General features: G+C 40.1%; 2 protein-coding genes across 33 annotated transcripts in view; one reads left to right on the top strand and one right to left on the bottom strand.

Moving 5' to 3' along the window:
• madd (MAP-kinase activating death domain) overlaps positions 1–21,298 on the top strand; it is a 38,764-nt gene extending 17,466 nt beyond the window's left edge. For 5 of the 31 annotated variants that reach the window (XM_077590974.1, XM_077590964.1, XM_077590946.1 and 2 more), the window contains 21 exons: positions 1,590–1,649; positions 2,721–2,829; positions 2,931–3,117; positions 3,442–3,592; positions 3,818–4,021; positions 5,237–5,287; positions 6,836–6,933; positions 7,541–7,624; positions 7,838–7,996; positions 9,776–9,890; positions 10,077–10,139; positions 11,785–11,905; positions 12,119–12,224; positions 12,308–12,418; positions 12,499–12,606; positions 12,700–12,864; positions 12,941–13,013; positions 13,388–13,494; positions 17,501–17,570; positions 19,129–19,175; positions 19,987–21,298. In XM_077590974.1, the coding sequence (XP_077447100.1) occupies positions 1,590–1,649; positions 2,721–2,829; positions 2,931–3,117; positions 3,442–3,592; positions 3,818–4,021; positions 5,237–5,287; positions 6,836–6,933; positions 7,541–7,624; positions 7,838–7,996; positions 9,776–9,890; positions 10,077–10,139; positions 11,785–11,905; positions 12,119–12,224; positions 12,308–12,418; positions 12,499–12,606; positions 12,700–12,864; positions 12,941–13,013; positions 13,388–13,494; positions 17,501–17,570; positions 19,129–19,175; positions 19,987–20,100 (2,303 nt within the window). In that variant the 3' untranslated portion in view covers positions 20,101–21,298. The remainder of the gene's footprint in view (positions 1–1,589; positions 1,650–2,720; positions 2,830–2,930; positions 3,118–3,441; positions 3,593–3,817; positions 4,022–5,236; positions 5,288–6,835; positions 6,934–7,540; positions 7,625–7,837; positions 7,997–9,775; positions 9,891–10,076; positions 10,140–11,784; positions 11,906–12,118; positions 12,225–12,307; positions 12,419–12,498; positions 12,607–12,699; positions 12,865–12,940; positions 13,014–13,387; positions 13,495–17,500; positions 17,571–19,128; positions 19,176–19,986) is intronic. The other 26 variants (XM_077591028.1, XM_077591001.1, XM_077591064.1 and 23 more) reach the window with 15 other exon arrangements.
• The window catches only part of bbox1 (butyrobetaine (gamma), 2-oxoglutarate dioxygenase (gamma-butyrobetaine hydroxylase) 1), a 37,137-nt gene continuing 30,614 nt past the window's right edge, over positions 21,290–27,812 (bottom strand). For both annotated transcript variants that reach the window (XM_077591231.1, XM_077591225.1), the window contains 4 exons: positions 25,454–25,559; positions 25,185–25,381; positions 24,561–24,727; positions 21,290–22,864 (listed from right to left, as the gene is read on the bottom strand). In XM_077591231.1, coding sequence (XP_077447357.1) covers positions 22,707–22,864; positions 24,561–24,727; positions 25,185–25,381; positions 25,454–25,559 — 628 coding nt within the window. In that variant the 3' untranslated portion in view covers positions 21,290–22,706. The remainder of the gene's footprint in view (positions 22,865–24,560; positions 24,728–25,184; positions 25,382–25,453; positions 25,560–27,812) is intronic.

Raw genomic sequence — 27,812 nt, 5'->3', positions numbered from 1 at the left:
TTCCGACTTCTGTTGGCCAAGATTGGGACTTAACTCTCTCAAATAGCAGGGGAACGTTGCACACCAGGGAAAACTACTGAAATGAAAAATACAGCTAAACATAATGCTAAATCAGCTCAAGTCTTTTCTTTTTGCAACCAAACTCATCAACCCAGGTCGCGAATGATGGTGACTCTGTAATCCTCTCCAACAATTGCTTCTCAAAGTCCTCAATGCAGCAATTGTGAGTTTGAGGCAAAAAAGCACCGTCTGATACAGGTCCAAACGCAGCCGCTCTTATTTCTTTTTCTTTTAAGTTCGTAGGCAGCTATTTTGACCCTTAAATGAACCCTTCCTCTATTCAAAGAAGATTTTAGGACATTTTACACATTACCTAAGAGAAATGTGACACATTGTCCCGACATTAAGAGGCCCAAGCGAATCTTATGTGGGCAAAAACTGCGTACTTTTGAGGAATTGAAATATATACTCTAATAATGGATGGGTTCATTGAGTGTTTGGATCATCAATTTCTTCTTGGTGCATCACAAAAAAAAACAATGAACAGAGTAATAATAGACCAGAAGTGAAAATGAGTTAATTGGACTAATGGAAGATTGCAAAACCCATCAGAACAAAATAAGAAAGTTGCAAAAATGTGGGCATGCCGACAGAAAAATTAATCAATATTCGATAGATCTTCCTCATGACAAAATAACAGCTTTTAGACTTTTCCTAGACTTTGACAGTTCAAACCATCCTCCGCCTCTTTGATATGATTCTTGGGCTTCCATTTCTGGCCTTAATCAAAATTGTGATCTTCAAAGTGAAAACTGACAGCAGGATGACAATTTAGGTTTCTAACTAACTGCTGCTAATAATTTATAGGTATTTATATTCATTTTTTACACCTGTGTAATTTCATTTTGACTCATTGGACATCTATACATTACTCTGATACAACTGGTTTCTTTTAGAAGTGTTACTCAGTCCGTTAGTTTTTTTTTTATATGTTAACATGATTTTGTCGATCCAAACATCCAATGATTAAAAAAATAAAAGAGATTTCAGAGGCGTCAACAATTTTTCTTAAGCAGTCTGTTGAAGCTTGGTAACAAATGTCTCATGAACTGGTATTTTGTTGCCACCCGGTGGTTAGAGACCGCTCTTGTACACCATCCAGTTCTATTGAAATGTTTTTTTTCTGGGAATTGCCAGTAAGTCTTCTTTTCCCACCAAAGACTAAGCTCATTATACTTTATATGTTACGTGACTCTCTTATATTTAAGATTTTTGATACATTAGGTTATGCCACATAATTTGATGACAAGTTAACTATCAAGAGGTGTCCTGATGCTTTTACGTTTTATATAATAGTTTACAGTTTGCACCACATTCCACTTCTGCTTTAACTCATGAACCTATTCACCATGTTCTGAGTTTTCGTCGACATCATTGCCTTTATTTACTTTTCTTTTTGCTACTTTTCTTCTGTTTGGTTTGTGTGCATGCATATTTGTATGGGTTGATGTTCAGACTGGTTGTGACTGGGCCGGTATCCCTGTCTCATTCAACTCTTGGCAGCAACTAATTCTGGGTTTTTTGTGCAGTATTTGGGCTAAATTCTCTAATGGAGATTATAACAGAGGCCGGCCCGGGCAGCGGAGAAGGTGGGTTTTGCCCTTTTCCAGAGTGAGCTGCATGCTTATTCAAACCAGTCAACTACATCTCCTCAAACCCTTTGCTCATTTTGCTCCCAGTGTGTGCAATCACGATTCACTTGTTTTCCCATGGAACCAAGACACCTCCCTCTTCCATTCTTCACATTGTCTATTTTCTTTAGCTACCCATGAAAAACATCTTAAACATTTGGGACAAATGAACCGGATTACCAATGACTACCATGCACATTTTTTTCCTCATCTCATTTTCTTAGCTGCCTTATCCTCATTAGGGCCGTGGGGCCGCTGAAAACCCGTCCCAGCTGGCTTCGGGCTAGAGGCGGGGGACACCCTGAATTGGTGGCCAGCCAATTGCAGGACACAAGGAGACAAACAACTGTTCACGCTCACACTCATACCTAGGGGCAATTTAGAGTGTCCAATCAGCCTACCATGCAAGTCATTGGAATGTGGGAGGAAACCAGAGTACCTGGAGAAAACCCACGCAGGCCCGGGGAGAGCATGCAAACTCCGCACAGGTGGGCCGACCTGGATTTGTGAGGCCGGCGTGCTAACCACTTATCCACCGGGCCTCTTAATGATTATATAAATATGTAAGATTGTAGCCTAGGGCTAATTTCCAGGCAAGTGAAGAAAATGTATGGCTTTGAACCCAGGTCCCCCCACTGTAAGGCCGACGCGCTGGGCCACCCCAAACACTGCTCTTCTATATGTGGGTGTGATTGGTTCCTGGGGTGTTTTTGTGCATGTTTTTTCTATTTTGTTTCTGTTGGTTCTTGCGTGTAGGTTTTAGATTCAACTTTGTCAGCTTGAGTAAACACGTTCAACACCTAACAAGCATAATATTACTACAGTTATTCATCTTAAAACAGAGTTAAAAGGGTGGGAAATATAAACCTCACATGTGTGTGTCTACCCACTTTTTCTGAAATTTGCCTTGTGTGCAACGTGTTTGTGAATCAATCCCGTGCCCCCTCACACACAAAGACACACAACCCCCCCCAAAATGAAAGTTAAAACAAATCTTTGGTGTTTCATAAGTGTCGCTTACCTTAATAGGTGCACGTGCACCTCGGGCACTTGTGGACCAGAAGTCTTCTGTAATCAAGCACAGCCCAACTGTGAAGAGAGAACCACCCTCTCCACAGGGTCGTATCAATAACACGAGGTATCGTTTTCAGTGCCTTTAACATATGAAGTGTTAAATCCACTTTTGCAATATGGCCTAAAGGTATCTGTAACTACCTCTGTCTGTTTTTATTGATGCAGTGAAAACCAGCAGTTTTTAAAGGAGGTTGTCCAGAGTGTCCTGGATGGACAAGGTGTTGGTTGGCTCAACATGAAAAAAGTGCGCCGCCTGCTGGAGAATGAGCAGCTTCGCATTTTTGTCCTGAGTAAACTCAACAGAGCCAGCCATTCAGAGGAGGATTCCAGACAGGAAATTATACGAGATGTGGTAAGATAATTGTTTTCATTGTACTGCAATATACTTACAGTGTACATTATACTTTTTCTTGAACACTTTTGTCACATATGTTGCTGTGTTTCGACAAAAAAGTAATATTTTCTTTGTTTTTCGGACTTTATAATTTATTCTTACAGAATATCTTGTTAATGATTTGTTTTTTCACTCTGCACTTTTTTTTAACTGACTCTAGAAACCAACACATCTGACTGACACTGCAATAACATGTCCACTTATCACCAGTTTAATTCAAGATAAACAATTTCGGAAATTTCTTAAAAATAAATTCATTCTCACGTACTTGTAATTTTTAAGGAGGTCAGCAGGAAGGTGTATAAGGGCATGCTGGACATATTGAAGTGTACAGTATCCAGTTTGGAGCATTCCTATACTAATGCAGGACTTGGGGGAATGGCCAGTGTGTTCACCTTATTGGAGATAGCCCGCACTCATTATCAAACCAAAGGTAAGATTTACAGAGAATCGTTTTTGATCTGTCTTTAAAAATATGAAATACTAAGTTATACATAGAAGCATTTTTGCGAGGAAGCATGGGCTTGTTCTGATAACATTGATCACATCTTTTTCTTGCATTTGTACTAAATTCACTTTCATTTAACTAAAGTGCTCAATGTTCCTCTAACATTGGTGAACTTGATGTGAGGCCCTTTTAATTTTGATAACTTGTCAGACCCTGAAAAGCGCAAGCGAAGCCCTACAGATAGTGCTGGAAGCCCGGGGAGTAAAGAGAGTCCAACTGGTCGTATGGAGACAGCCAGACCACAGGGTCTTCTGACCATTCCTCACCTGCAGCTGCCACATCACACAACGGGCAGAGGAACCCGGCATTTTGACACTCGGAGCCTGAATGAAGAGAACTTTATTGCCTCGATTGGTGTGTACACCATTCCAGCTGGTTGCATGTGCACTTTGAGAATCCCTACAAAGTTCATCAACTCCAGAAATACTTTCTATCCTTTCTCCAACCATTCCCAAGAAAATACCTTTCAATGACAAAGCAGGGGTTACAATATTCCATACAATAATGCTGAATTGGCTTTTAGAATTTGGTTGGACCTCAGGCATTGTGCTTTTTTTTTTGTCAAGATGCAGAAAAACGAACCTTAACAGGAAAAGCTTTTATATATTAAAAGATGAAAATGTTTGGAATATTGTTTAGCCCCATGTCCCTGCTCGGTTTGCATTTGTCCTGCCTTTTTAAACATTTGTGCTCCTTCGCCCCTTAGGGCAGATGTCGTCAGCCACTCAGCACTTTGAATGCATGTTTTTTTTCTTTTCTTCCTCTTTAAACCCAAATCTGCAGTAGCGGCCAAGGTAAACCAGATAAGCATCACTAGAAAAATGACTGCTTTCTTGTGCCGTTACTGCAGGTTCTTCCAACATGTAGAAAACGGCAGTTCCTTTTGCTCTCGGCATGGATTGTGGAAACATAACTCCCAGGAAACAGTCCCAGTTAAGAACCAAATAGAAATACTAGTTTTATAATGGCCAAAGCACCAAGTACAGTAATTGATTTGAATTAGATCTGTGTGATCATTTTTTCTGGGTCTGTATGCCAGGGACACTTAAGTCAAGCTACGTGACGCACCTTTCAACCTTGCAACCCTTCTCTTCCTCTTAGAAGTTGCACCCTCAATTCTACAGAATGCTGTGAAATGTGCATCCCAGCTTTTGCAACTGCTACCATTTCACCCGGTGATTCGTCTGCCCATCAACCACATTCCATGCTCTCCTCCAGTTAGATGCCCCACTCTAATGTTTCACTGGAGAGCCAAACCAGTTCAATTCACGAAGGGTGTTCTCTGCTCTGAGTCTGAGTCAATCCTGACGTTGGTGTGGCTCCCCAGATGCTTTGAGTGTGTTGTAATGTTACCATCGTAGCTATTTCACAGATGGGACGTAACTCGAACGGCCATGATTGTTTCAGACATAACAAAACATTCAACTGATGCCATTCAGTAGTAATGACATTTTTTTTAAGTTTATGTTGAACTTTATTTTGATTTCATTGCTCATCAACCATACATACTTTTCCAATCTGCTCTGACTATCTGTCTTTCTCTCCTTGCTTGCATTGCATCTTGGGTAGAATTGTGGAGCAAGCACCAGGATAAGCAAAAATCTATGGAAAAACCACAGAGTAAGAAACTTCACACATCCCCCAAAAAACAAAAGGATTAGAGTCTTAAGTTGTTGACTCTTATTCTACCCCTCTCTGTCTTTTCATAGTAAACTACCATGTATTTTCCTCATTATAGACTAAAAATAATGCATAGGCACCAGTGTGATGTTTGATATCAACTCAAAAGTCAGATGGTATTAGTGTTTATATGCAATTCTAAAAACATGTTAAATTCAATTCTATACTAAAGTTTTAGGGTTAGGCTAATTTATAAGATGTTCTTAATACAATATCTTGCATAATAATTAGCATAAATTTCCAGATGCTGCCCTTTTCTTCTCTATTCTTTCTAGTGTCTTGTTTTTTTATATTTTTAATTTTGAAAATATTATTGAAAGTGTTTGTAAATGTTTCATCTTTTAAAAATAACTAAATGTGTCATAATCCACCAAGGGTGATAGAATTAGGCCAGTGACGCTTGTTTTTCTCTCAGTTTGTCGGCATGCCTAACTGCCTGTGTCTGTGTGTTTTTGAGCCACATCGGCAGCACTGACAAGAGTTTATTGTTGCGGTCTGTGATGGAGTGTTACACTGCTACCTGCTCTGGCAGTTTTGTTTTCATTTGTGATTGTTTTTTTTCACAGTTTTACTGCACTTTGGGCTTGCCCCCTTCTTGCTTAACTGTCTGGTTGGCCTGAAGTCTCCTAATTTACATTGTTTGGACCAATCATTCTCGGTTTACTTACAGTCATCATTCACATGAATTCACAGTTGGTCAATTTAGGATTTCAATGATATTGTGTATTTATCCGTTTTTTCAGCTTTCTTTAAACTCAGTAATAACTATGTAAATTCATGGTTATTTTCAGACTAAGGTGTACCATCAATGGCTAATTTATTTTTGTTCAAAAAGAACGCCTGATTATAAGGAGATTGTGTCAACTTTTAATATTATTTGTTTTATTTATAAGTTTGATCAATGTGTGTCCTGAGCACTTTAGTAAATCTGCATAATATACTTATGGTCCCAAAAAATCAGGTTCAAGGTTCTTAAGCATACACAGAATTTATTCATGGAGAAATAAGTATTCTAAGTCTAAAAAAATGTTAATTGGAAATAGTTTGTTTCACACTATTTTGTTCAAACTCTCTAACCATCTGCGTTGTAGAAGTAACAACTTAGAACATGAAGTAAAATTAAATATCCACATTCGTGCGCTACATGTTGTACATCTACCAAGTAATAAACTATGCTGTACATTTTTTTTGTGTTTAAAATATCATTGAAATCCCAATCTTTCCATGACATTCATGTCTTTGGTGATTGTAGATAAAACAGAGCAGTAATGTGAAATGGAAGTTTTCATACGAGGTATAATGATCACATTTATAGTATTCTGATTAGATGGATTCATGCACTATCTGCCAAAATATTGCAGATGTAAATTGAAAACTGCTTATTTCAGTTGTTTTTTTGCACTGTGGTGTTTTTGAATTGGAAGACTGGCAGCAAGGTAAGAGTTAACAAATTATTGATTGTTTTTTGATAGTTGTATTTGTCCTCAGGGGCTGAAGGCACAAAGCGCTCCCAGGTGACTGACGCAGAGGAGAAGAAATCTCAAATAAGTGCCGATAGTGGTCTCAGTGTCACCTCGGGGTCTCAGGTAAGTGCATGATGTGCTTATAGGTGTCCAAACTGATCCTCAAGGGCTGTAATGGATGCTGGTTTATCTTCCAACTGATGAAGAGGATACATTTTCTCCTATCATGTGTTTTTAAACACCAATTATAAATAAGTAATCAGTTGACTGCCATTCAGAAGTAACTTCATTTGTTAAACTGTGCTGGAGCCGTTGGAACAAAAACCTGCACAGATCGTGGCCCTTTGTGGATGGCATAAACTGAAGTAAATATGAGAATCTCTGATAGCTTAAATCAGAGGTCTCCAAACCGGTCCTCGAGAGCCATTGTGGGTGCAGGTTTTTGTTCCAACATATACAGTTTAACCAATGAGGTTTCTGCTGAAAAAAAGAAGCACCTGACTGCAATCCACTGATTGCATTTCTACGATACCAGATTGGTGGAAAGGTTTCCTCTTACAGGTTGGAACGAAAACCTGCACCCACTGCGACCCTTTGTGGAATAGTTTGGGGACCACTGGCTTAAATGGTTAAATAAAGCTGGTGTGTTAGAGACTGATAGCGGCATTGTGCAGATGTAAAAAGTGAAGAGGTTTTGTCTTTTTAATATTTTGTTCTCTTATCGTTTCAGAAAAGTGACACAGAATCTGTAACAAGTTCTGAACCTCCCATTTTAACAAGAAGTACCAGCCAAGACTCCGAAGCGAGCACAGTGGTAGGGCAGGACCTGCTCATATAGGTCATATTGACCCAATTTGACATCAGTGTTGAGAGTTATCGTATTTGACAATAATAAATCTCAATTTTTTAAAAATATGGTGACATAATATGGCCATTCAAATAGGCAAGGAAGCTAAATTTGTCAATTACAAGGTGAAAATCTGTCAAGTACAGGATTTTAATAATATTGTTTTATTTCCCTCTTAAGATAAGCAATAGCTCTGGAGAGACTCTGGGTGCTGACAGTGACCTGAGCAGCGCGGTGGGAGATGGCATGGGTGGGAGAAGTGCTTTTCATTCAGCCCAATCCAGAGGGACCCTCTCGGACAGTGAGATTGAAACAAACCCTGCTACCAGCTCAGTCTTTGTAAGTTCAGAAATTATTCTTCAAAACTCATGGTTATATTTCTATAAAACATCCTAATCTGAATAATATATATGACCTACCAAGTGGATACATTCTGAAATGCTCGAAATTCTTGTATCACGGGCATCTCATGCCAAAACATGTCAGATAAAAAAATATTTTATATTACCGTATTTTCCACACTGATGCGCACCTTCAATGAATTACACATTTTAAAACTTTTCCATATATAAGGCGCACCGCATTATAAGGCGCTACAGTAGAGGCTGGAGTTAGGTTAATATGCATCCATTAGACGGTGCTGTGCTAAAGGGAATGTCAACAAAACAGTCAGATAGGTCAGTCAAGCTTTATTAATAGATTGCAAATCAGCTCTCTGACAACTCCATTCACTTCCAAAATGAATAAACAACTGGTATTATTTTCTCTGAGGTAAAATATTAGTGTTTTCGTGACATGGTTTATCTTTTAACAACAGCAAGGTATAACATGTAAGTGCAACATTTATATCACATAGTGGAGGGAAACTTTTCCTCCATTCAGTAAACACATAAAAAAACATTCTGATGCTGTTACGGTTCATTAACGTAAGTGCAATCACAATATATTAACACTCGTAATAGTGCAAAAATACGGTACAGTGGTACCTCGAGATACGAGCTTAATCCGTTCCGGGACTGAGCTCGTATGACAAGTTACTCGTAACTCGAGGTAAAGTTTCCCATTGAAATGAATGGGAAACAATTTAATTCGTTCCAACTCTCTGAAAAAAACACCAGAAACAGGATATTGGATTGAAAAAAAATGTTTTGTTTCTTATAATTCGCCATATATTGACAAAGTAATAAATAACGAGTGGTTTAATAGAAATAAAGTGTTTAATCTAACTAAAATTGGCCGGATTTCGCCGAGGGGAGAGGGGCTTCGTTTTTTTTTTTCCTCCACACAACGCACTCGTAAACAGAACAAACACTCCACCCTCACGTTCGCTATCGATGGGCTGTTTGCTGTCGTACTATTCCCTTCAAAATATTCCGAAAATGATGCACACAAATGTCCTCACAATCGGAGAACGCACGACCACTTGCCAACGAGCAGCAAGCAGTCTTATCAGCGATCGCCCCGCTGCTCATCTTCTTCTTCTTCTTCTTCTTCTTCTTCTTCTTCTTCTTTTTCACCTCAGGCGCCTGAGGATTACCCTCAGCAGCGCTAGGGCTGCCACTGGAACACGGATAAGTTCATCCAGGGAGTTGCCCAAGCCGCGATGGTAGCGTTCGGTCATTAAGGCCGGACAGCGGAGCCATAAGTGTTCAGACGACTCTGTTTCCTCGTCGCACAGGCGGCAGCGATCCGAGTCGGATTTCTCATGGGAGCTACAGGGGCGCTGGCTAGCGGCTCCTTTTAGCTTGTAGCATCTGTGTTCGCGTCCCATCGAACGGCGCCTATGATAGAGTTGCTACCGGGGATACTTTTGCGAGCACGAGTATACTTCATTACCCAGAAAGCCCTCTTTTCACCGCGCATGCGCGTTGTGCGTTTCCTGGTCTGAATAGCTCATCCGGTGCTCGTAAATATTGTTATACACGAAAGATATGCCAAAAAAAATGCCATGGCAACCTGGCTTGGTCGCATCACGAAACTTTGACCGCATCACGGGCGAATTATTCGATCGAAATTTCCCCCGTAAGACGAGCATTCCGTATGACGAACGGTCGTATGACGAGGTACCACTGTATTTTGATTGTAACACATTTGTATCCTTGGTGTGGTTTTTACCAGGGAAAGACTCACACGTTAAAAACTGGTGCAAAAGAACAACCATCGGCAAAAGGGGTGCCTGCTCAGCCAATGGAGGACATGAGTATGAGGATCTATCTTTGTGAAGGCCTGCTGGGTATGTTCAGTTTAGGTTGGAATCTCGCCAGACAGCCTGATTGTCTTTGTGTTGTTTGTGTTTTTGGTGCTTGGTCTACTCCTTTTTTGTTTTTGTTTCATGGCCATTAACGTTTCTCAATTATGGCTTAACCCCCCTGCTTTTCTTCCCTCCTGCTTGTTTTTCCCTCCTGGAAAAATCTTGTAGGACGCGATAAGAGCTCCGTTTGGGATCAACTAGAGGATGCTGCCATGGAAACCTTTTCGCTAAGTAGGGCTAATCTATTGCTGTGGCCCTTTTTTCCTTTTGTGTGGTGTGCAAATGTTCACTAAGCCTAGTGCTTAATTTAATACATACTGCGCTTTGGGTTTCTCCACTCAATCAATTATCCGTAAATTCAAGCCGTATGCTGTTTTTAAACAGCGATTTGGATTGGAAAGTATGATGACTATATATTTTGGCTCTTGTAATGTATCTCTGTATTACGGCATTTACGAATCCATACATTTGCTTTCTTCTGCTGATCTCTTCAAAATTTCCATGACTAATGCGAAAAAGAATGATTATAAACCAAAAAAAATGAATGAATCCTTTTTTTAATTACCTTATGCAAGTACCATATTTTGTGGACTATAAGCCACACTTTTTTCATAGTTTGGCTGGGCCTGCAACTAATACTGAAGTGCAACTTTTTTTCTTTCTAACCACCGAGAGGCTATGTTGTTTTCTTACGCTATTGTGTTAACTAACTGTTATGTTAACAGGCGCCTATTGTTATTTTCATGCATGTTTGTTTCGTGAGTTCTGATATAAAAAAAACAAGTCAAGCAAACGTTAAGGGGTAATTTATTAATGATTCCTCTAAGATCGATAAAGTTGTTGTTCACTCTAATCTCTATACTATGTACAACTACCTCACAATTATAATTACAGCAGCCTTACCCTGTTAATATGCAAATTTTAAATGTACATTGCAGACATGTCTTTTTTTTTAAATTTCCTTTCCTTCAATAAATTATTTTCATCTAATTTTCTGAACCGCTTTATCCTCACTAGGGTCGCGGGGAGGCCTGGAGCCTATCCCAGCTGACTTCGGGCCAGAGGCGCGGGACATCCAGAATTGGTGGCCAGCCAATTGCAGGCCACAAGGAGGCAGACAACCATTCACACTCACACTCATACCTAGACTGCCCAATCAGCCTACCATGCATGTCTTTGGAATGTGGGAGGAAACCGGAGTACCCAGAGAAAACCCACGCAGGCCGGCGGAGAACATGCAAACTCCACACAGGTGGACCGACCTGGATTTGAACCTTGGACTTTGGGGCCGACGCACTAACCATTCAGCCGCAAGTTAATATCTTTTTGAAAAACAATCACAAATGTTAAGTACAGCGGCCAAGTGGTTAGTGCGTCGCCATCACAGTTCTGGGGTCGAGGGTTTGATCCCAGATCAGTTCTTACTGTGCGAAGTTTGCCTGTTCTCCCTGAGATTGTGTGGGTTTTCTTTGGGTACACCAGTTTGCTCCCACATCCCAAAAACATGCAGGGTAGGCTGGTTGACCAGTCTAAATTGCTCTAAGTATGAATGTGAGTGTGAATAGTTGTCAATCACCTGGTGCCCTGCAGGTGGCTGGACAACAATTTGAAGTTAGCTGGGATAGGCTACAGCACCCCCTGTGACCCTTGAGAGGATAAGCGGTTCAGGTTCTGAATTTTAAGTACAATATTTCTTTCGTAATTTAAAAAAATGTGATCTAGAGTTCAAAATCTTGACCTCATAGTAAAAAGTTGAGAGCAGTTTTGGATTTGTCACTTGCAAATGAGTTAATAACAGCTAATAGAACTAACTCAACAAAACAATCTACTCTGCCGTGTCATGCCTTGTGGACGTTGAACGTTATGATGCTTACAGGTAAGGAACGCTCCACACTGTGGGACCAGGTGCAGTTTTGGGAGGACGCCTATTTGGATGCTGTCAGCTTAGAGCGTGAGGGCATGGGATTGGATCAGGGACCACAAGAGATGATCGAAAGGTTTGAAACATGAATTTACTGATTAGAATCTATTTAGCAAAGCTCCTCCTGGTTGAATCGGGGAATACCGAATTGCCGAATACCACAAGAACCTTGAATAAAAACAGTTCAGCCTTTGATTTGAAGAGGCCCTAGTTTGCTCCTTGAAGCTATTTCTGTCCCACTATTCAAGTTATACGCTCCTGACTGTATTTCTTGTCTGCTTTCCAATAGGTACTTGTCATTGGGAGAACATGACCGCAAGCGTCTGGAGGACGACGAGGACAAACTCCTGGCTACACTGCTGCACAATATGATTGCCTACATGCTCATGCTAAAAGTACAACATATTCTCATGAATTCAAATGAAATGTACATTAGTTACTTTATTCATTAAATGATTATTCCTGTAAATGTTTTTAGGTGGAAAAAACTGACCTCAGAAAGAAAGTGAGGCGCTTGATGGGCAAGTCCCACATTGGCCTTTCTTACAGCCAAGAGATCAATGAGTTGCTGGACAAATTGACCCAAATGGTCAGTATTTTTTAAGGTGGCTATTCCAGCAGTTATGTATGCATCTTTCCTTTACTTCTTTTATACTTTTCTTCTCTTAGAATGGCCGCGAGTTGCATATCAGGCCCTGCGGAAGCCGTCATATCAAGAAGCAAACCTTTGTTGTACATGCTGGTACTGATACTAATGGAGACATTTTTTTTATGGAGGTTTGCATTGTCTTTAATATCTAAATTTGTATTCTAAACAGATTTTTGGACTTATTGTTGCAGAGCTTTAATATATCACTGATTATTTATTAGGTATGTGATGACTGCATAGTCCTTCGCAGTAACATTGGCACAGTTTACGAGCGTTGGTGGTACGAGAAGCTCATCAACATGACTTACTGCCCCAAGACCAAGGTTCTATGTCTCTGGAGACGGAACGGCCAAGAGACACAACTTAATAAATTCTATACCAAAAAGGTTTGAATTCAACCGACACAGTTTTTCCAGGAAGTGGATCTATTTATTTTTTAACGACGTTCCCTCTGCATTTTAGTGTCGTGAACTCTACTACTGTGTAAAAGATAGTATGGAAAGAGCTGCAGCCAGACAGCAGAGCTCCAAACCAGGTGGGGATGTGTTTTTATATTGGCTGGCCCCATGAGTCAACTTAGAAAGGGTTACATTTTGTCGGCTATTACTAAACTGTGAGGAAACCTTTGCCAATACAGTCAAAACTTTATATAGAAATCATTTTCAGTCCACTACACATGATATAAAACAATCCAATTAAAAGTGTTGAGTATTGGGGTAACCGAGTGTGTCCTTTGTTGCTCTGCAAACTAGTTCATAATTATTTTTCATGCTCTCAAAGACTGTGTTCTGTCAGTAATGTAGAATTATACATTGTACATGTTAATTGAAGTCAATGTTGTTGTAAACTTGCAACTTGGCTATTCATTTTCTGTCCTAAATGGCTCTAAACTCAAAATGGTTTCGTTAGGTCCAGAGCTTGGTGGAGAGTTTCCTGTCCAAGATATGAAAACTGGTGAGGGAGGATTGCTTCAGGTCACCTTGGAAGGAATCAATCTGAAGTTCATGCACAGTCAGGTAAGTAGCATGGATCAGCGCAGAAAGGGGTTTCATACAATATACACTCAAGGGCATGAAAACTAAACTCATTCATGGAAATCGAGTTTTCATCCCATCTTACTCTATTTGCCTTTCTGCCCGTCTCTCCACTTTGCATTTCCTTTCACTTTGTGACTGTCTTCCTCTAGTGTTATCCACTTTAGCTCCCCAAGTTCAAAAATAGTTGTGTCAGGTCAAATGTTGATTGGCCTATTCTCACACTTGATAGTTTTCTTAGCTTGTCTCTTTTGCAGTTTCGATTTAGCCACTTTTGTTTTGTTCTTGTGTGGTTGCCTGCATGCCTCCATTTGCCAATTAATATGAAGTATATTTAAGCATCTCTCCACGTGTTTCTTTTCATATCATAATATTGTGGGAGGAAATGAAATGCTGATGTGTGTGTTGTGCATCAGTGGTAAGACTGATGACCTTGAACAGACAAGACTTTTCATTAATAATTGGCTATTCAATAGCAACCTGGGCATTTTAAGTTTGGAACTGCAAACATTGTCATGTGTTGTCTTCATATCTGCACAGATAGTGAGTTAGAACACATGGGCGGCACATTACAGGATGCTCTTTTGCTCTTTCATTTTACATGATGTGGACCAACAGACACTTTGACAACCAAGGCCTATATTTACCGTAGCTTGTGTTAATGAGCCGCTTTTCGATTGAACTTCCTATGATTCCACGGTTTGGAAATGTCTGAGCGCCCTTGACAATTTCCATAATTTTTTTTACTTAGAAATAATTGAAGCTTTGGATGAGCAGGATCCAGAAAGTCGTAGTAAACATCTACAAGCTGTTATTTTGGCCAAAGGAACATCTATTTAAAATTTATTCTTTCTTTTTTTTTCCTCCACTTGTATAATTTGGTTTGAAGAATATTACATATCTTCCATCAGTCTAATAAACTTGCGATAATTCATAATAATAATAAAAGCAAATTTGTTGTAGCTATTCGTTCTATTTAAATCTTTTAAAACACCAACAGATATTCTTAAACTGTCATTCAGTAACTGCATCAAGCATTGGAAAGACCATATAAAGTCCGACAAATGCTGGTTGAAAACGGCCAATTGTCATTAGCCTTGCACCCTTTCGTTGGGGAATACCGTGGATTTATACTATGATCCGATGCAATGTTTTCATGGACACTAATAACATTGATCTAATTGGTGTTGATATACACTTATGTCCGGAGCAAATTATTTTTAAATGCGCAGATGGACTAAATAAAGTCATACCTCTCCTAACGAAATCAATTAGTTCCAGAAATGGTTTTGTAGCGTTTTTTTTGTAAGTAATGTTACATTTTACCTGTAAAAGGCCCGATCCGTTTAAGGCCCCAATACTACCGCCTATACCTCTAATAAAAATTCCAATGTTGTCAGAAATAACAAATGGTAAAAAATAAATAAATAAAACAAATATTGAACCATTAAAATATTTAAGACATGCACTAATTTACCTTTGGGGTTGGCCAACTATGGTCAAGATACGCAATGGTGAGGAGGAGCCAAACATTTGACACCTGAACGAAAACATGCGTACACGCACGTAAACAGCCAATTTTATACCACTGAAATTGGTAAACTAGTATCGGCCATATTCCTTTGCGATATCACTCAACCGCATCGCACTTTCATATTTTTTATCATCTCCTGTTTTACTTCTAGTGATAACATATAGACCGCTGGAACCGGGAATCACTTTTGGAGAATAAAGTTATGTTGAGCATACTAGAAAAACTAAGAAAACAACAGTAACTCTGTCCATCCTCACAAAAATCCTCATTGATCTCTCATAGCAGATGGGAAGCCAGCAGGGCGTGACCGGATGATTCGCCGAAAGACTTATATTTAAATAATTTCCCATTATTTTAGGAAATATATATTCAAAATGATTTGCTGAGAACCTTAATTCAAAGATTAATCTCAATGTTTTCTATGCTGGTGTAAGTTTTCTGGAGTAGGATTTCTGGATTTACAATTTCATTACAGTAGTACTTACTGTTACTACTACTTTATTTTCTCTATTTCTTCTGTCACATACTGTTCTGCGTGATCTCCAAATGGCTACTACTTTAAACGCAAGGATAAAATAAAAAAATATGAAAAATTGGCAGCACATTGTAGTACGTACTTGTGTTTAGAAATATGTCCAGCGGGGGGCAGTACATGCCCTTGTTATTCCTAAATGAATGTTATCTGTAACGGGCCGTATATGGCCCGCGGGCCGAGGTTGAAAAACATGTACACACACGATCCGGGGGCGGGGCGAGCGCGCGAATCCCGTTTCGGCGAAACGTCCGTTCGGCGAACTGTCCGTCGGCGAAACGTCTTTCGGCGAATCGTCCGAGTACCCAGCAGGGTGTCTGGAGATGGGAGAGCAACTCTATCTGGCCAATTTCAAAATAAAATACAGAATGCTTCAAGTGTATTTACGTTTCGTGGGAGTTAAGCAGCTGTTGGAATTTTTGAGATTTCACATTTCGTAACTTGAATTTTCTTTCGTATTTATAGACGGAGAGTTTACGTAAAGGCGTTTCGTAACTTGGATTATTCATTAGTTGGGCCTTTTCGTAAAGTGAGGTATGACTCTAGAGTTAGCCGGCAATAGTAGTAGACGTATAATTAAGGTTTAGGTTCTGCATTCGTACTTTGTGTTTATGTTCTTTATACATCTATGCGTTAGTATTAGTAGTATACTGAAAGATCAGCATTTACATTCAGTCTTGCCAGGTTAAATGAATTGGGCGTTTATCCTTGTCAATGGCTGGCAATGAGTTAAATACTATTGGGGTAAAAATCTAATAGTCTTTCTATTTTGTAATCATGTGATCTTACGTATTTAGTTTTTGACATTTTATTAAATTGTAATTTTACTCATAAAAAATCATTTACAATCAAACTTTAACAGTGAATAATAATAATACAATTATATTTAGAACAGACCTCCGTGTAGGATTGACATAACAGTTTTGGTTTACGGAGGCCACCCCAAATCTTAATTAATTACCGCAAACCGTGATGTGATCTTTCCAAGTTTAGACTTTTAATTAGCAAAAATAGTCACCTGCCTTTATTTAGGATTCAAGAGAAGTTTCTCTGAAGTAAGTAATGAGTGATTATTGGTACCGAGCGGCAGGAACTAAGCGCCCATCACGGAGTGCCCCCTCAATTTTTTGTGCTTGTGTGAGCGTGTGCTGCCGGCCCCTTGTTGCTGGAGGAGGAGGCATGGAGGGCTCTGGGAGGGAGGCGGGGGTGGTGGGAAACTTGGGTTAAGGCAGTTTTTCAAATGCTCGGTGGGCTTTTTATCACCTTAATGGTCAGGGTCCGTAGGCTCTCGGCTAGATTGAGGACTAAATCTGTACGAGGCTTGCGGGGACAGTGTCGTTGAGTGTTTGTGCTCTTCTGTCCGATAATAATCCAAACCATTTCTCTCCCATGCTTTCTCCCCCTGCAAGGAGCGGAAGGTACACAACCTCTGCTGTGTTTGCTTCTTAGCAGTAACATCTTATGGGTTCCTTTTTGTTTTATATTATTTCCTTTCAACCTCGTAGCTGTGTGTCCTTTTTCTCTTTGATATGAAAATTCCATGTATGCATCTATGGGCCACATTGTTTCGAACTGATTTTGAAACCGAAAAGCATCTAATCTTTGATGTGACTTTCAACGCTGTCATTAAGTACTTGTCAGTTTTAAACAGTCCTACTCGATTTAACTATTGCCCATGTATCATGGAAACTTTTCATTGTGCCTTATTTTATTTTGTTCTTCCTTCCGTTGCTGTTAAAAGCGTGCATTCCACATGTAGTATTTGTTTTATTTGTTTATTTTTTTGGTTACCTTTCATAGTGAATAAGGCAAGCTTTAATCTGGTTACTATTCTTTTGATATGGAATTGGAACTTTCATCCAGTACTGTTGAGTTAATAATGTTCTGTCTTGTGTTGTTTTTTTGTTTTTTGTTTTTTTTAGGTTTTCATAGAGCTGAGTCACATAAAAAAGTGCAATACAGTGAAAGGAGTCTTTGTCCTCGAGGAATTTGGTAATTACACCATCTATTGATTGTAGGCCTGTACATGGCACGGCAGTAACTCAGTTTCATGGCAAAAAAAATAATAAGGATTGGGCGGGAACGTTAGACACGGGCACGCCGGCACGCCGCAAAATCCAACATTTTATAATACACAGCTGAACTGGGGAGAAAAATAGGATTTTTTTTCACAAATCAAATCGCAAACAATGTTGTTTCATGCTTGATAAAACCTAAATTGCGGAGTTACTTTATTTAAAATATGTGGGTTTTGTAAAAGGATGAAGTCTATAGAACTCAATTTATAGGCAAAATGCCTTCTGAAGAAAAATATACCTAATATACCCTTTAAAATCCCATTTGATGTTTCTGAGTTTAGATGGGGGAAAAAAAAATTCAGTCCAGAAGACAGCACGCCAGCATGTATTTGTAGTGAATTATTTATCATGACGGCTCCTTATTTTGCATTCATCACTACCTGTTTATATTTTTTTTAAATAAGAGTTATTTTAATGATTACCCCTCATCCCAGACAAGTGTAAAAAAATAGTCACTGAAAGCAGGTAAAATACATGTCCTGGTTTTACGAATGTGTGCATGTCAAAGAGTAGTTCATTAAACCACATGAGTGGCTGTTCTTACTGGTTTATTTCCAGGATTGTCGAACAAACTAATGGGAAGAAAAGTCTAAATAGGTTTCCGTTATCGTGGAGTGTTAGGAATAGCAAGCAGGCAGGAACTCAATTAGTTTCTCAAGGTTGAAGTGCAGCGCCAGGCTGGGTTACTGTCGTGTCTCTGTGCTGATTTTGTAATGTTGCCTTCATCTTTGCCACTATGAAAACCTTCATTCTCCAGCAGGTAAAGTGTTGTCACCTTTTTTTATTCAGACAAATTCTACACACACTATCTGTCCTTTCGACTCCTCCATGTACCCACTCTGTGCTCCCTCCATCAGCCGTGGTTCATTTGGGATAGGAAATCTTCCTGAGCTGCTATACTTTTTTTCAGTTTTTTTTTTTTAAATTTCTAATGGCACTGGAAGAAGTGTTTTAACATATCCTTGGTTTTTTTCAGCCTCCTCTTCTCTGCTATGGGTTCAGTTACTAATGAAAAGTCAGACTGGGGCTGAATATATTCCACTCTGCTTCTTTGTCACGCCCTATCACTTTCATCCCATTGGGCTATGGGGAGGGGGGTTGTTTTCGACTTCACTTTGGTGCAATTTGTATCGAAACAGTTATCTCAAAGAGCACCTTTTATTTCACCCGTTTTTGTGGGCTACGCTCTGTCCTTAACTGTCTAAAGTGGATCATTGGAGCCTCATTATACTGCATTCCAAGTTCATATTTTATTTGAACAACCCACGCACACCACTCTGAAACTCTGTGATTGGCTTCAAACCTCTGACGTTGTGTCCATTTTTGACTGGTGGGGTACACGTGTGGCCCACAAGCGATTTGAAGCCATGTTCAGATTTGACTTCGTCAACAGCTACAAAGCTTTCAAACGCTAAACTGACTCAAGTTCCTGCCGCCCTTGAATTTCTGTTCTGTCTCTTGCATCGGCATAGTTCCTGAAACTAAAGAAGTGGTGATCCACAAGTACAAGACCCCCATGGTGAGTCCTGATAAGTATGCCGCTGACCACTGGGCCTCTCACTCAATATGTGACTACTGAACTACTGAACGATGCTTCTAAAATAGAGTGTAGCTAATAAGACACTAAGTCAATTTTTCACCATCTGATTTAATGTGGTAAGAAATCGATAATTTGCAAGTCACATAAATGTTATTTGTAGCAGATTTGTATAGCCAATATTGATGATATTTCAAGGAAAGGTAATCGTGAGGTGATTTACCATATGCACTCGCACAGAGGCCGCTTTTGTCGGACAAAAAATGATGACTGAATTGAGAGTACGGCTTATATGCGCATAAAAACACATGCACGAGACTGAAGTATTTCGCTTTTAACATTGTGCTATTTATCAATTTAGAATGAGTAAAACAAATACAATAATGATGAAAACATATTAACGACAGTAATTTGTAACATATATTGTTTTTAACATGACCGAAAATAGGCATTTGCCTGAAGAGTTAAATGTCTTAAGTGTAAAAAAAAATCTAATTTATTGAACTACTCACAAGGATCAACTGTTGACGAGCTCTTAACTGTAATGACCACTGTCAGATTAATATGGAGGTGTTTTTTCCTTTAAATATTCTTCACGCAAAAAGCACTAAAATCACTGAAATACTCGCATCTCTTAAAGGAAATACTAAAAAGTAGTGTACAAAATATTAAAAGACTGGTGGACCAGAAAAACCAACTGGGCTGATTCCAAAATCTCAGCCATTATCCCTTTTTTATGAGTTCCGTACACTTTGAAACAAGCTTTTTTCACCATCTGCCTCTTCTCCCACAGGCACATCAGATCTGTTACTCAGTCCTCTGCCTTTTCTCCTACGTGGCTGCTGTCAAGGGGAAGGAGACGGACGGAAAAGCCAAGATTCTATCGCCACGACCCCTCCCGAGTTAGTGAGCCCTCCCCCCGCCCTCCTCTGAGCCTTCCATGTGCCTCGACTCGAGTTCCAACACCTCAGACAATCCTTCGGTGACCTGGAAGCACACAATGAGAGTAAATATTCCGTCAAGTCTTGTAAATACCCGTTCGCCGGAAGTTTGTCCTCGTCCGTTTGTGTCTTCTTCTGCTCTCCGGGCAGAATTTCCTTAGGTCAAACGAGTGCATGCAGGTCCCGTGCACCCAGTCCTTCCTTCTTGAAATTTACCGCGATGGTGTGCTTCTTTATTGTGCCGTCACTCTGTGAACGCTGTCGGTTAAAAAAAAAAAAATCCAACGATCTTTGCTCAGTTCTCTTCTAGTTCACTGTACTATTCCTGTCTGTGCCCTGCTGTTGATAAATTGCATGTTAAGAACATTGAGGAATAAATATTATATATATTTATATATATAGTATTTATTTAATATATACATATTGCTGTATATTTCTAAAAGGTTATACCCACAGACATGGAATTGATTTAATGTGCAAATGGCTGGTTTGCCGTTTCTTATCACAGATGAACAATTTCAGTGAGAGCTTTTATTTTCAAACCCGTCCTAGGATTGACGTGGCAATGGCGTCAGCGTGATGTGAACGTGCTTTGTCTCCCATGTGTGAACCTGGTGATCGTTTGCTACATTGGTCACGCTACTGAAAAGCGTTCTGCGTAGTTGTGAATGTGACCTTCAAAGACAACTTGCATCAGCTCTCTCGCTCGTATGGAGGCCCTAACCTAATCAGTATTCATTAGAATTCATCATTATTAACTTATCAAAGAACTATACTAAAGACTGGTGGTAGGACAACTTTCATATATGTCGTCTCGAAATCGTAAAGAAAAAAAATCAGTTTCATCCAACGCGGTGTATGTGCTCTTAGCGTGTTAACTTAAGTTCCTCCGCATCCAGCAATACGATGTCTTTCATAATCATCTGTACCAATACAAAAGTAGGACGTTTTACAAAATTCACCTCGTTCATCACAATAACCCTGAATCCAAATGTCATTGTGAGACTGGGACAAAGCTTTGAACGTTACCAGGTCTTTGTTGTTACTGTTTTGACTGACTACTGTCTTGTGAGGAAATAAATGCCATGTGTGAGTATTCTAGTAATTGGAGTATTTATAAAAGATGTACAGCTCTAAACAGCAAATAAAGATGTCCATAACGGAGTCCTGTGATTTTTTATTTAAATTTTTATTGAACTTGCAGAAAACAAGAATCATACAACATGTAAATCAACAGCAGTTATCACCAGCTCATTTAATGAGGTTGCCTGCTTTTTGTCATTTGTTGCCACACAAATTAAACTGAATGCCAATGCCCTGGTTATCATGGCAATGAGTAAGCGTAACATATTTGAAGGGAATGGAAGAGCCATTTTGATTGTCAGTAAGTGGAGTGTTAACATCCCCAGCAGTGCGACACCCCCACATTTTTCCCCTTTATGAATGTGTACATCTTCAAAAATGCCAACACATCTAAAACACCTCTTCACCCAGTTCCCTCTGCGATATGCGCCTGGCATAAAAACGGCGCCCTTGGCGTTGTTTTAATTACAGCGAGTTTGCATCTTAATTAAAACCTTTGGAATCGGGTTAAAAAAAGGCACATGATCGCATCTAATTTGTCTGACTGATTCGGAGCAAATCATGAAAGTGACTGTTGTTGAGCAGAAGAATAAATAGCTTCAGGTAAAAGTTAAAGTTTTGTCTACAGACAGCATTTGAAGGTAAGTTTGCAGTTTCTCTGAAAATGCAGAATGGTTGATTGTGATGTCAATGTAAAACCAGCATTTCCAGTAGTAAAACAAGTAAACTAAATGAAAGCATAACCCATCTGTTGGGATATGGCAAAACAACTTTGGCAATTTAACCCTTTTACTGCAATGGATGCCTGTTCAAAAGTCACCCTGAGATTAACTCATTTACAACACAACGAGGGGGAAAGCAATGAAAGGAAGCGGATGGACAATTTGGAATTATTTAATAAGTATTCATGGACAAAATACACCAGTCTGTGATTCAGATATTTTTTTAGGCCAGCATAGAAGGCCTTGCAGGCCCCGACGGTCCACCACTGAAAACACCTATTGCTGGCAATACCTCCAAACCATTTCAAGTGGGACATTTATTCATTTTATTCAAATTTGCCCATTGCAAAACAAGTGTGGGAGACACTAATACTACCACTGAATGTCAAACATTGTATGGCTGGAGACCCTAACCTCTTTAATAAAAAATTAAGGGGGAAGAAAAAAGTCCTAATTTGTGCATGAAAGGGTTATATCATGAGTATCCATCCGACGCTTCCTTTGGAGAATTTAATTCCCTTAGCACCTCACTTCAAACTAAATAAAAACATGTCTTGGCAGATGAAAACAAATAAACCACTGAATATATAATCTACTCTTGAGGTGGTTCACTTTGATTTTTTTTTAGAAAGATGGTCTTGCAAAATTGTTTACTAAAACCAGCGTTTATAAATAGTTGCATTGGCGTGTTGCAAAGAAGAACGGAGAGTAAAACTGGAACTCCTCCAATTATACACTCAATCGAACGGTCAGGGATTATCGCAGGATTAATGGCGTGTCACAGAGCTGCGGAGTATTCGCAGGCGAGACATGACTTCGTCCCAGTCCAGGTAGGCGCCCTCCAGGTGTCTCGCCCCATCCGGCTGGCTAATGTAACTTTTGCGGCCGTGTAGCAGGCGCCAGTTGTCGAACGTCACCATGTCGCCTGGAAAGGAAACACGATGGCATGTGATTTTTGGGAAAATCTGATGTATCTGATGAATGGTGACAATAAAAATATATGTTTTTGTCTTAGAGCCTAACAACTGTGGTTCTGAAAGTTGAAAACAATAAATCACCTTTTTCAAGGGTGCCAACCTCTGGGCTATTATGATTGCCAACCCATATTATTACGGTACTCGATCGTTTGGTCGCCTGGAAGGTTATTGATAATTACCATTTAAATCGTTGCTCAAATTCCCTAAATACAAACTGTAAATTACTATTTAGTCATACTTAATGCCCTATTAATTATTAGGCTAAAGAAAAGCTCCAAATTTCCTGGACTTTTATTGTTTTTTGTTGGAGAACTTGTTAAGACCCTGACTGACGTAGCTTCTTAAAGGGACAACGCATGTACATACAAACACTTATACACTCACACGTCGGCTCAGTGAAACTGCTCATGGCCATTGTTGGCTTTTATTGATGCGTAGACCGTTGTTTTACCTTGTTTTGGTCGCCCGTTGTCGCGGTCCGGGCGACCAAAAGACCGCGACCAAAAGACCGGCGACCAAAAGATGGCAACCAAAAGACCGGCGACCAAACGACCGCACACGTATTATTACACACATGAAATGCATCAAAATGCTGTAATGTATCAACGTTTGAAAAAAAATAAGAATCTGCAATGTGGATATTTCAGCAAGAAACGTGAAGACAGAATTTGCTTTCAAGGGCCGCAAAGAAAAATATGATGGGCCAGATTTGGCTCTCATGCCTCAAATTTGACACTTGCCTTAATAAGCGCAACAGACTGACGTTAAGCGACTTACACTTTTCTTTAAATAACGTTCTAAATACATCACTTTGAAAACATTGGCATATGTAGGATTTTTTAGATCACTAAGAGAATATTTTAGTAGATTCGTGAGTGTTTGAATACATCTAGAAGAATACTACATATCACTTTACAGAATAGTTTAGTTGATGTATTTAGGTTGCTTTCAGAGCATGGCTGTCGAAACTTTCCCTTCAGAAAAAAAGAAAAGCTAACTTCAGATCCTTTTACACGATCTGGATCGGGTAAAAATATACTTTTTTTGTGTGTGTATTAAATCATTGTTAACTCATTGGCTGTCATACATATACTGATAGAGGCTGAATCCATCTTGATGCCGTCAATTGCAGTTATCACATGATCACTCGTTGCCAGCCTTTCTAATTGAAATTGATCCGTGTCTATTACTGTTCACAGCAGTGAACAAGTTATGGCCTACAACCAACAAAATTACATTATAAGGAAATTTTTAAATTAAGATATTGCAATATATACATGTATATTTGCACAACATTAATTTCCACATGTCAGGGCTCAACCTCTGACCTAATGGAGATCAACCTCCTCCCACATTCCAAAGACATGCATGGTAGGCTGATTGGACACCCTTAATTGCCCCTAGGTGTGGGTGTGAGTGTGCATGGTTATCCTTTGTCTCCTTTTGCCCTGCGATCGACTGGCCAGAAAATGAGATGAGATATACTATATGTGCCCTCTAAATTGATCCCAAAGTTCTGTCTCAAAAGGAGTCGGCCTTGAGGAAATAAGTTGCATCGATGACATTTTATCGCTATTGGCAGAAGGGCTCAAAGTTGAATCTAAATGAAATGTGAAGCAGAGTGATGGGTTATTTGATGCTGACCTGGCTCCATCTTGAAGGTGACCACATTTTCAGGTCGAGTCATGATGTTCACGTAGGCTTTGAGGGCTCTGTAGAAGGGCTGAACCTGATGAAGTGGGAGGTCCAGGACCGAATCCCTGGTGGCGTTGTTGTAGTTTATTCTCACAACTTGACCCTGCTCATTAATGCTGAGGACAAAATGCCAAGGAGAGTGGACTTTGAAAATAAGACTTGTCTATATCATCATCAGAACATCTAGTACAACTATGCCAGGGATGTCAAACCGGTCCTCAAAGGGCCGCAGTGGGTGCAGGTTTTCATTCCAACTCACCAAGAGGATACCTTTTGCAAATGTAATCAGTTAATTAAAGTCAGGTGCTACTTATTTTAGAAGACACCTGATTGGTTAAAATGTTGGCACTGGATCGGTTGGAACAAAGACCAGGACCCACTGCGGCCCTCGGCGGAATCAGTTTGACACGTGAACTACGTTTTGCTTTGGATGCCATTGCTGTACCTAAGTCTGAACACTAATAGAATTGGGCAACAGATGGCAGTGTTTCTCTTTATTGTAATTTACCGCAGCCCACCAATGAACTCCCACATGAGCGGGTTTGTGTGATGTGACTGGCCGGCCAAACTCACTCAATGATGCTCTTCTTGGACTGCAGCATGAAGTCGCAGTAGTCCATCCCCGTGTCGGTGAAGTCGACCAGGAGCAAGGCCAGCGTGTGGAAGGCCTCGGGGTCTTCGCGCCGCAGCAGCTCGGCCGCGCGGAAGCCGTCCACCACCTCGCTGTCGCCGCCCTCTTGGGCCTGGCTGACACAGTGCAGGAACTGCACCTACGCGTCCACATTGTGGCTTTTTTATGGTGCGGTACCGACACAGAGTTGCGGGTGTGCGAGTGTACTCACTCCTGGTGCAAAGTGGAGCGCGGGGTAGTCTGTGTGGAGGCTAAGTTTTCCTGAGGTGTAAGCCACATTGTTCGCCATATACTTGTCAACAACCTGCCATGTATGCCTGAAGAAAGCAAAAGAAACGTGAAATGCACACATTCCGTAAAACACGGATGTGAAAGAGTGGTTACGCAACCCGATGTTGCATATCTATTTCCTCTACCTTTTGCACTAAACCCATGACTGGTCATTAGTCAATTGTAGTGTGGAGCAACAAGAATTCATAGTTGCAGCTGAGAGGAATAAAACTAGCTCAGTTACTTACCAAGCAGACCCTGGAAAACAAAGTATTGTTCCTCTTTATATTCTGTTCAAGTCTAATCTTTTCCTTGTTATCATTTTATCCGCTTTCAAATCAATAATGCCCCTCCAATGCTATTCTAACACATTCTACACACAAACCCGCTATGGTACTGCGGCACTCTGAGTGTCAGCTGGATTTTCCGCTGGTACTGCAGAGTAAACCAGTGCTTTAGAAGAATATGATTTCGTCAAAACAGTAGATGCTTGTACAACATAGCAATAAATGCAGTTGAAGAATTTAAATGAGCAAACAACAATAGGTACCAGGTTGTCTATCTCATTGTGCCCACCAGTTGGCTGGCCACTAATCCAGGTGGTCGCCCGCCTGGTGCCCATAGTTGTCTAGGATGGGCTCCAGCACCTCCCTTGTGAGGATAAGCGGTACATATAATGGATGAATGAATGAGCAATAGCTACCGGAGTTGTAGATCACAATGCGAGAAAAGACAATACTTTCTTAAAACCCTTATTGAGCACTCATTGGCTGAGGGCGCTGCACGTCAAACCCATTTTGGGTGGTAGCCCCACCATTCAACCTGGATTGGATGCCGAGCATTGTCAAAGGCACTGACAGGTGAGCATTCACAGCCAGTCTTCCAAATTTAAATGATGTGAATGTCCATTATTGTCATTGGCAGGCAATGAGCTAAACATTATAGAATAAAATATAATAATCAAAATCAACCTCAGTGTTATTTGGGGTTGGAACTGGAATGTTTTTATTCATTTTAATTCGGTTTTTATCATGTGGTCAGACGAAAACTAGTTTAAAAAAAATGCATTTAATTGCTATGAAACTATATATGTGGACGTCAACTACCCACTCGGCCATCGGACTGCCTACTAGTTCATCTAATTCATTAATTTTTTTGAACCACTTATCCTCATAAGGGTCATGGGGGGTGCTGGAGCATATCCCAGCCAACTATGGGCAGGTAGGGGACACCCAGCCAATCGCAGGGCACAAAGAAAAGGACAACCATTTATGCTCGCACTCATACCCAGGGGCCATTTACAGTGATCCAAGCATGTTTTTTGGGATGTGGGAGGAACCTGGAGTACCCGGCCGGAGAGAACATGCAAACTCCACACAGTGAGGACCCACCTGGGATCAAACCCTCGACCCCAGAACTGTGAGGTCGACATGCTAACCGCTGATGCGCTAACCACTCGTCCAGCAGGTTGCCACTAGTTTAACTCATTTATAATCATCCACCAGGTCGCCACTTGTTTAACTCGTTTTACAAGTTCATAAAAGGCGAAGACATTGAGTAGGTGTTTTAGAAGAAATGATTACAGTAATTCCTCGAATATCGCTGTTAATGTGTGTGTTTGTGTGTGTGTGTAATTATATATTTTTTTTTCTTCAGTGCTGAGTCCTAGTAGCAAGCAGAAGACAGGGGAGTAGCTTTTACTTGCGAGTTTCAACATGGATTATCACATTTTTATGAACTTTAAAAAACATTTTTAATAATTAATAGCAGAAAAAAATTGCGAAGAAGTTAATTCGCGATAATGGAGGGAAGACTGTATAACTGAATCTGACATTTAACTTTTAAGAACTACATGTCCTCATAAACTGGGGCTCTTTTTAAAAGATGTGTCATCCCAGCACTTCAAGAGGTTGCTAAACAGGGCAACTCCAGCTACTACTGCGGAAAGCCAAATACGTAGTTATCCCCTAGAATAGAGTCATTTCACGACTAACTATGGTTTCAATCTTTTGGGATGCAGAAGGACAGCTGTTTAGAAGAATTGAAGGGAAGGCCTGTGCCAGCCAACAACAGTCATTTGGGTGGAATTACCCTTGTCGATAACAATGGATTGTGGAGGCGCCTGAAGGCCAAAAGTGTCCATGTTGTTGTTTTGCTATTTATTGGAGGATACATTATCGGGACGGCATTGAATGAGGGAGGAAAGTGGTGCTGTATAGCTTAACGTAGACGGATGGCCTTTTACACTCTAAGACTCTTTGGCCTTTTGGTTTGGAATATGTACATTTCTCTCCTTAAAA

This window comes from Stigmatopora argus, chromosome 2 (genome assembly GCF_051989625.1).
Source record: "Stigmatopora argus isolate UIUO_Sarg chromosome 2, RoL_Sarg_1.0, whole genome shotgun sequence".
Lineage (NCBI taxonomy): Eukaryota > Metazoa > Chordata > Actinopteri > Syngnathiformes > Syngnathidae > Stigmatopora > Stigmatopora argus.
Note: the sequence above shows the minus strand (reverse complement) of the source record. Positions and strands in the feature narration are given on the sequence as shown.